The sequence below is a fragment of the Macrobrachium nipponense genome, chromosome 5 (genome assembly GCF_015104395.2).
Source record: "Macrobrachium nipponense isolate FS-2020 chromosome 5, ASM1510439v2, whole genome shotgun sequence".
Lineage (NCBI taxonomy): Eukaryota > Metazoa > Arthropoda > Malacostraca > Decapoda > Palaemonidae > Macrobrachium > Macrobrachium nipponense.
This window is the reverse complement of record NC_061107.1, coordinates 19575299-19585298: the sequence shown is the minus strand read 5'-3', so window position 1 is coordinate 19585298 and position 10000 is coordinate 19575299. Positions and strand designations below refer to the sequence as shown.

At 37.2% G+C, this 10000-nt stretch overlaps 1 protein-coding gene and 1 long non-coding RNA gene across 3 annotated transcripts in view; one reads left to right on the top strand and one right to left on the bottom strand.

Annotated features, from left to right (window-relative positions):
- LOC135215236 (uncharacterized) overlaps positions 1 to 10000 on the bottom strand; it is a 526566-nt gene that overhangs the window by 290704 nt on the left and 225862 nt on the right. The window contains exon 2 of the long non-coding RNA XR_010314625.1: positions 46 to 127. This is a non-coding gene — a long non-coding RNA (uncharacterized LOC135215236). The remainder of the gene's footprint in view (positions 1 to 45; positions 128 to 10000) is intronic.
- Positions 4532 to 10000, top strand: part of LOC135215233 (mucin-2-like) — a 47326-nt gene continuing 41857 nt past the window's right edge. For both annotated transcript variants that reach the window (XM_064249740.1, XM_064249741.1), the window contains exons 1-3: positions 4532 to 4795; positions 6032 to 6142; positions 8716 to 8893. In XM_064249740.1, the coding sequence (XP_064105810.1) occupies positions 4730 to 4795; positions 6032 to 6142; positions 8716 to 8893 (355 nt within the window). In that variant the 5' untranslated portion in view covers positions 4532 to 4729. The remainder of the gene's footprint in view (positions 4796 to 6031; positions 6143 to 8715; positions 8894 to 10000) is intronic.

The following is a 10000-nucleotide window of genomic DNA, read 5'->3' as shown; positions in this document are numbered from 1 at the left end:
CAATATCTACAACACTTCTAAAAAGATGAGGAAAGATAAACTTACTGCGGCTGAAATACGTTTCCACATCCTGAGTAGCTCTCGTTATCAGTAGTAACTCTTGAGTACTTCATTTAGTAATCTGAAACTTAAAAAAAAAAAATTCAATGTATACCAAATGCCTGCAGACTGCCATCATTTTTATATCAACAAGTTATCTGGAAAATAAAAGAAATTTTGAACATGAACGTGTTATATGAAAATTTCATTTTAGAAAATAAATAAATCCATGAAAATTACCACCATTTTGTTTTTATCATGAACTGGCTATCTGAAAACCCCCAGTTTATAACAAAATAATGGTCTGAATTCTTTTAATAATAAACTATAGTAGATTCACATCATCCGTGCATTTGATGTCTAGGCCAGTCCCTTACGACGCTCCTGATTGGCTGTTGATAAGCCAATCACAGGGCTGGAAACTCTCAGTCTCTCTCGAGAGTTCGCATGAGTAGGATCTACAACCTGCCTATGTGAACTTCGAGAGAGGCTGAGAGTTTCCAGCCGTGTGATTGGCTTATCAACAGCCAATCAGGAGCGTCGCAAGGGACTGGCCTAGACATCAAATGCACGGTTGATGTGAATCTACTATAGTTACAGGAAGTTGCCAAACTAAAAATGAACCAGATATCGTTTTTTAAAAAAATGCTGATGTTTTAGAACGAGGATACTATCAGAGAATCCGGGAGAAAGACTGCTTAATCAGAAACAACAACATGTTGTTTCTGAATTATCACAACCGTTGTTGTCTATCACAGTGAGCAGATAAGCTTGCGTAACAAACGGGAAAGCCATCGTCTTCACTAGCCCAAGTTCACTTTCACAAAACGTTCATAAATGACTGAAAAATAACAGTTAAAATGCCAAAACGTTACAGTTAATACAAAATAATTTAATTTGACAGGCTTGCAAATCGGTAACACGAGAATCAACTATTTTAATCGGTCTTCCATACCACTCACTTCTGCAGTGTACAACGTTCTCTAGAGCCGCCTTCCTCGTTCCGTGAAGCATAATGATATTTTAATTTCCCTTAATCAGAGGACAGTTTTGCCAATACTCTAAGAGTAAGTTACGTAAAGACTCTCTTTTGACTGAGATCGAAGTTGATTCGAGCTTCTTCGTCAGTCGACAAAAATCGAAGGCAAGGAACGTGTAATCCTAAGTGTACCCTCACGCAAGGAAACATGAACGTCAATTTCCAAGTCTATGGTACAGAGTGGAAGACGCACTTTGACGCAGTCTGTGAGATTTCATGTTTGAAGAAGGTTCTTGGCCGCTACCCAAACTACCGTGCCCCCTCTGAGGAGATCCCTCTACCACGCAGAACGTCACAGACCACAAACGCAACATCAGATATGGAAAGCTTCATTGAAAAGAGGATGCTGAATGCTCAAAGCGCGCCACAAGTAAACGGTCAGCAAAGAACGAAAACTCGGGAACAGTTGAGTATTGGAAAGTTCAGATGGTGGTGCTCCGAAGTTTGATTCTGATGCTACAAAATTTGTATACTAGAGAAGTGTGAATTTGTTGGTGTTTGTACTCTTTGGTGTAATACACCCTGAGAACAACGAACTGAAAATGAAACCTGGATCAAATACGGAGAAACTTTGGTGCTGGAGACGAACGAAGATTGACGAAAGTGAAACTGCAGAAGGAAAAAATAAAATGAGCGGTAAATGACTAAATTCGGAAGAGACAGACAAATCCCAAAAGCACAGTGGACCACGAATTAAGCAGGAAATGGTGAATTGAGAAAACAAGAAACAAGAGCTAAAAGTGGTCATCGTCGTGATGGTGTGTGTGTGTGTGTGTGTGTGTGTGTGTGTGTGTGTGTGTGTGTGTGTTTGAGTCCGGTATTCAAGGTCCTCCCTCATTAGATGTATGAGTCATTGAATGGCTCACTTCTGTTGACAACAGAAGCACAGTAAATTATGCAGTTCTGAAATGACATTAGAGAAAAGCCAAATACAAAATAAATATAAAATATATATAAATATATATATATATATATATATATATATATATATATATATATATATACATATATATCAACAGAAGGATCCACAGTAATATTCATGTTTATCCAGATGAAATATATTTGTGGAAATATTTACAAAGATTATAGCTTTCGTCCATCCTTCTGAGCAAGTCCACAGAAGGATGGACGAAAGCTAAAATCTTTGTAAATATTTCCACAAATATATTTCGTCTGGATAAACAAGAATATTACATTGGATCCTTCTATTGTTTTCTTAGAAGCACGATAAGGTGTTTTTAAATTGCACACACACACACACACACATATATATATATATATATATATATATATATATATATATATATATATATATATATATATATACTATATATACTACCACACACACACACACACACACATCATCATCATATCACACACACACACACACACATATACATACACTTTTACACACACACACACACACACACACATATATATATATATATATATATATATATATATATATATATATATATATATATATTTAAACGAATTGATACAATTTTTTCTGCCAGAACTCTTCATGAATTTTTCCACTTACATCATTCACGTCTTTCCTCGAGAATGACTGGAATGAGGGGATCATAATGCACAAAGAAATCATGCAATTGTATTCGTGTAATTATTTTTCACTGTCAATAATTCAAGCAAGGGGAGGATACAGTAATTCACGAAAAGGGAAAAATACAGTTATTCACGAAAGGGGAAAATATGCAATAATTCACGAAAGGAGAAAAATCATGCTTTTGCGTAATGATTTCGTGATTGGATTTTATTTCAAAAGTATTCGCGTTACGAAAACACGAGAAAAGGATTGTTTGTTTCCTGGAATCCCTTCACATCATCAATTTTTGGATTAGGGCCGCAGTGGCATGTACGTAGGGTACTGCGGCACTGGAACGGGATATGCAAATACCTGTGATAAATAGCGGCGGCTCGCTGGCAACCATTTTGCTCTCGACTTTCTGCCACATAAACACGTTCCATACGAGGGACGGGAAATGCTTCGTCTACAGTCTGAGCACTGTTTTATATATATATATATATATATATATATATATATATATATATATATATATATATATATATATATATATATATAATATATATATATATATATTATATATATATATATAATATATATATATATATATATATATATATATATATATATATATATATATATATATATATATATATAATGTAGACGATCTTTTTCATATATCAAAATATTGTTAATTTTTATTATATAATAATAGCCTACGAAGCACAGAAGGGTTTAACTTTGTCTGTGTAGATGTCAAACACGTAAATAACAGTAACAATCCATGGATCCATGGTAGTTATATATATAAATATATATAACTTTCTTTTGTTTCTTGTTGTTCATTAAAGATCTAAACATATAAATGCACTCTTTAAGGTACTAGAGTTGCGAATCCGTTAATCTTTGAGGCTTAGCCGTAAACCCAACTCTTGCCTTCCCTTTTCCTGAGTGCAATTAAGACACTGATTTAATTGTCTTTTATACCATTATAAAAACAGACTTGTATTACTGTATATACTGAAAGAGATGTCATTATCTTCAAATCGCATTTTCTACTTATGGGTCAGACGCCTTGAAACAACCGGGTACATCATACGAACCCTATTAAGCACGACGTGTATCTTCTTAACATGATACGAACCCTATTAAGTACGACGTGTATCTTCATAACATGATACGAACCCTACTAAGCACGACGTGTATCTTCTTAACATGATACGAACCCTATTAAGTACGACGTGTATCTTCTTAACATGATACGAACCCTATTAAGTACGACGTGTATCTTCTTAACATGATACGAACCCTATTAAGCACGACGTGTATCTTCTTAACATGATACGAACCCTATTAAGTACGACGTGTATCCTCTTAACATGATACGAACCCTATTAAGTACGACGTGTATCTTCTTAACATGATATGAACCCTATTAAGTACGACGTGTATCTTTTTACATGATACGAACCCTATTAAGTACGACGTGTATCTTCTTACATTATACGAACCCTATTAAGTACGACGTGTATCTTCTTAACATGATACGAACCCTGTTAAACACGTGCATCTTCTTAACATGATACGAACCCTATTAAGTACCACGTGCATCTTCTTAACGATACGAACCCTATTAACAGGACGTGTATCCTCTTAACATGATACGAACCCTATTAAGTACGACGTGTATTAAGTACCAAGTGTATTTCTAACATAACCCGAACCCATGACCAACGCCCTATTAAGTACGACATGTATTAAGTACCACGTGTATCTTCTTAACATGATACGAACCCTATTAAGCACGACGCGTATCTTCTTAATTAGCACTGTAAATGTTAAAATGCTAGGTTTGCACCCTGAACCATGGAATCCTGCACTGAATTCTTGCATTGCCTCCTTTGCAGGTGTTGGTGGACAGCAGGCGGATGTCTGGTGGGGGAAGCTGACGACACTTGGAGGCTGTAGAGGCAACAGCAGCGAAAGCAGGGGCGAGAGGAGTAGCAGCAGAAGCAGGTGGTGGAGGAGGAGGAGGAGGAGGAGGAGGGCGGCGAGGTGGTGGAGGAGGAGGAGGAGGAGAAGCAGCAGTAGCAGCGGGAGAAGCCATGGACACTATCAAAACCATCACTCCACACAAGCTCGCTTCCCTCATTAAGAGCAAGAGTGACAAGGTGAGGCCCAGATTGACAGGTGGATGAGTCCAGAGCAGACAGGCTGCAGACAGGAGAGATAGAGATGTTGACGGTGCTGAGATACAGAGGCACATTAACAAATTAAACAGACTTTCATATCAAAGCAGACAATGTCCTGGGTACCATCACAAAACTGACTGGTACTCTAAATCAGATACACTAGGCTACTAGGGAAACAGATCGCAGACATATTTACAGTTAACAATACAATACTATAAGACGACAGACAGTGTTCCACAGCTGTCTTAAGTAGTTAAAACTAGAGTAAATAGGTCTATAAGGTTAGTAAATATATATATATATATAAAGGCCAGAGCAGCTAGGCGAGACAAACTGACGTATAAGTACAGAAGAGCAAACAGCAATGGTACTCAGGTGTCAAAAGATGCCCTCAGAGACAGACAATTAGACAGTGGGTAGTGGGTGACTGCCAGTAAAATGCCCTCACTGTGTACTTGGTATTTTCACGTCAATTCTAATGACAATAAGTATATCATCACTTTATCAACCCCTGAAGTCACCCCAGCCCCGTCAAATGCTGGAAGTAAGTCTATAGAGACCCCCTCAATCAAATCCGAGTCCCAGCTACTCTGGGATCCTCCTCAGGACTGGGGACCCAAGATTCCGTCCGCATTTCCCGTATGATTGCCTCATGTATCATATTTAATGCTCTCTAATATTTTTTTGAAATGCTCTCAACCCAGCTCCTTTGATATGTGATTCATATTGAAACAAAATAATAATGTAAGAATTAATGTAGTATTGTAATATTAACATTATTATGACATAAACATACGTGTATTTGCTTGCAGTTTGCTCTAGAAGCAAGTTGTACGCGCCAGTATGCTATAGTAGATTCGCATCAACCTTGTATTTGATGTCTAGGCCAGTCCCTTCCGACGCTCCTGATTGGCTGTTGATAAGCCAATCACAGGGCTGCAAACTCTCACTCTCTCGAGAGAGTTCACATAGGTAGGATGTATGTCCACCTCTCCAGAGGGATACTTTTGAAAGACGTATCCTCAGGAGAAGTTGAATATAAATCCTGCCTATGTGAACTCTCTCGAGGGACTAAGAGTTTCCAGCCCTGTGATTGGCTTATCAGCAGCCAATCAGGAGCGTCGCAAGGGACTGGCCTAGACATCAAATGCACGGTTGATGTGAATCTACTATAGTACTAAATTATTTTTATTCAATCTGAACTTATATTCGCAGGCGCTGATAATCGATAGCAGAACGTTCTGTGAATTCAACACCTCTCATGTACTCAACTCTATAAACGTTTGGTCATCCAAAATCCGAAAGAAAAGACTGCAACAAGATTCGGTGAGTGGTTTAAGCCAATTCAGTTTTCTGCTGTATTTTTCTTGTTCCACTACAATTCACATGACACAGTTCTGTCATGGCAGTATATATGTCAATATGACCCAAATGTTTACATGATATTTGTCCCAGATTTTGTTTTAATCCAATTTCAATACTTTGTTACTCGACACATTTAGTCTTCCTTTTGGTACAATTTTCCTTTTTTTAATTTAGTTTTCTTGTGTCTATCAATTCCCTTCGTTCATTACCGTACTACACCAAATGCATTGATGAACAATATGACTTATTTTAAATTAGTATGTTCATGCAAGCGTTTTATTTTTTATTAGATATATTTCTCTATTTTACTTCTCTAACATGCTCACGTACAGTGGTGCTCAAATCTCATGCGACATGATTCATTTTGTATCGTCCAGATTCTCAGACTCAACGTGATGTTGCCAAGTAGTGTTATACTTATTTTTCTAATGTCATACATGTCCGAAAGTTTGTGAATTCACAGCTAATCCAAATTTCCCTATGGTTATATAAATATGATCCCTTTTATGCATTGGTATAATTCGTAATCTGCGTGATTTGAACTGATTTTTACTTTTTTTTATGCTGCTAAGTTCAAAGTGCGGTGAGATAAGGTTAGTTGTGCCATCAATGAAAGCACACTTTACATGCTCCTCGAACTGGTCAACATAACTACGTCTGCTGCATTATGACAGTAGACCTAATAAGCTCAAGTCATAACAACATTTTCAACGTAGGAATATGAATTAAAACAAGTTTTCTTTGAAAGTTGAAGTTTTCGGCTGTGTTTGAGTTGCTTACATGTTGCAAAATGTTTTATAGGCCTAAAAAAATAATGTAAGCCTTCTGAGATATAATCTGTAATTAATGAATCTATTTGTAGAGATTATCTGTTTTTTGACAAATACAATAGGAATATGAATTACAACCAGTTTTCTTTGAATGTTGAAGTTTTAGGCTGCGTTTAAGCTGCCTATATGTTGCAAAATGATTTATAGGCCCAAAAGAAAAATCTAAGCCTTATGAGATGTAATGTTACTAATGTTTATATTTGTAGATTACCTGTTCCTTGAGGAACAAAAGATGATGATTTTGATTATATGGAGAAGATGACTATTAATCGAAATATCATAAGTATTAATATCAAGGCGTATAGAACACTTGTTTTTCAACTGCTTTAAAATATTATTTTCTTAAAAGTCCGTCTCCTCGCTTTTGGAGTATAATTTATTCTTTCATAAGGTTACTTAAGAACAAGAATGTGTAGATAACTTCATTTGCTTTCTGGCCAGAAATTGTCAATAGAGAGATGTGACTGTTAATTGTATAGTAAAGAAATCTAACACATAGGCCTAGGAACAATATCTTGGCTTTGACAAAAGAATAATTGCAAAGGCGAATATTCGCTAGTATGCCATAATTTTTTTAAATATTTAAGAATTATAACAATTAATTATGTATGAAAATCCAAATATTCCTGTAACATATAAAGTAAGCGTTTTCAAGATAATTTCATTGTTGCTACTCAGTGTAGACCTACTTATGTTACACCGGGTGGTTGTTGTTGCACAGACACTAATGATACGTCACACACGCTCCCCTCACACGTTGATATCGGTGGGCACATTCTACTTTTGTATATACATATTTACATTTTTTTTCAGCATTAATGTGTAAAAGCAATCAAATTTTTTGTTGGCTTTGGAAGCATTATTAATGTTATAACAAATTTTTTCGTTTTTTTAAAATTAACATTTAAACTGATGCTTGATGACGACTTCATTTTGGTCAAATGCTTCAGCGATGTGTGAACGAAAGTTTTGAAAATGTTTCGAAAGAGTTTTTTTTCTGAAATTTGCTACACGTGATATTTTCTTACAGTTTTGACATATATGACAGATTTCACTCTTATGAAACATATTATGTCCATATTGTATGCAAAAATCGCGTTTCCGCATTGAAATAATAGATAAATATGGAGCATGCTAGGTTGCCAGTTAGTGAATTTTGAACGAAATGCTATGGAGTCATGTCGCATGAGATTTGAGCATTTCGAACTATGTGTAGAAGACGACTATGGACGAGAAATAAAAAAAAAAAATTATTTTAAGAGTCTGCATGTTTACATTTCGAGTCTCTCTTCGAAAGAAGTTTAAACTTCCTTCAGACAGAAGTTGTATTCAAACATCAGATATCGCTCCATCATGCCAGACAAAATTTACCTCGCGTTTAATAGAAACTTCTTTTTTAGCGAGAGAAGTTGCCCCTGCCATACCACAAACCTCCAGTGTCTCTTGTTAGGGAGATTGAATTACCATTAAGGAGTGACCACAACGTCACACCTGCTAAGGATTCCCTACCACATGCAGACCTCCAAAATGAAATAATTATCTCTCTCTCTCTCTCTCTCTCTCAACCAACTTGTCAACCTAAGATAACCAAATCTCTCTCTCTCTCTCTCTCAACCAACTTGTTAACCTACGATAACCAAGTCTCTCTCTCTCTCTCTTTGGAAAAATTAGTCATCGCAATAAAAGTCTCCTCTTCCACGCTAGATATCGGTGCACGACTATCTCCAGCAAGCGTGCCAAGTGTCCGACCTGCACGACGCCCTCGACATCATCGTGTACGACCAAAATGCCCCTTCGTTGTCTGCCATACCCCAAGACTCCTTCCTGCACGTCCTTCTTAACAAGCTGGGAAGGGCCTTCCCCTCCGTCTACCTTCTTACCGGTAAGCAAAAAAGGATCGGGCGTTGGGTGGCTGATTTAGCGCCGGAAACTGTCGTTACAAAATCTATGGTCGCGGAGAGACAGTCTCCCCTCCGCGCTGGGGTAGGTGGTGACGCTGCTGAAGGCGAAGAAGCACCTGTGGATTGGAAGGGGGTGTTGATTGATCGCACGGTATCAGGTGTTACGTCTTACGTCTATATAGTAGATTCACATCAACCGTGCAACTGATGCCTAGGCCATTCCCTTACGACGCTCCTGATTGGCTGTTGATAAGCCAATCACGGAGCTGGAAATTCTCAGTCTCTCGGGAGAATTCACATAGGCAGGATGTATGGTCCACCTCTTTTGAGGCTTACTTTTGAAAGACGCATCCCTCAGGAGAAGTGGAACATACATCCTGCCTATGTGAATATCTCTCGAGACACTGATAGTTTCCAGCCCTGTGATTGGTTTATCAACAGCCAATCAGGAGTGTCGTAAGGGACTGGCGTTGACATCAGATGCTCGGTTGATATGAATCTACTATGTGTCGGTGACGCCGACGGAGTGGTGGAAATAGAGGCGTATGCGTAACTGAATTTGATTTCAGGCGTTACTGAGCGTCTATGGGTTTAATTTGGTTTATATTTATTGAATTTAAAGGGAATTTAATGGATTTAACAAGATATATAAGGTTCACAAATTTACTAAGAATTAACAGAGTTGAATAAAGATTTTGTGTTAAAGGTAATTTCTCAGTAAGGAAAGATAACTTTGTCGATGTGTTTCATGAAAATGAATTAACGACTGTTAGAGAGCAAAACTGATGCGAATAATGATTTTGATGGAGAGTAATCTTATCTTTTGAACCACAGGATTTATGGGATTAACTTTAGGTAACAAGGCAATCATAAAGTAGTTGAACAGGAATAGACTGGATAAAAGGGATTAACCAGAATTTTGTCATTTTGAATGAACGCGATCACTAGAAAGATGAATGAAAAAGTGGATCAATTCTTCCAAACGCTTCGACATCCTTATCTCAGTACCTTCCGATTCATTTCGATCTTTGTTCATTCTACTTCAGTAGTTTTTACCTCATGTGATATTCTTGTCAGTCCTGAGGAAC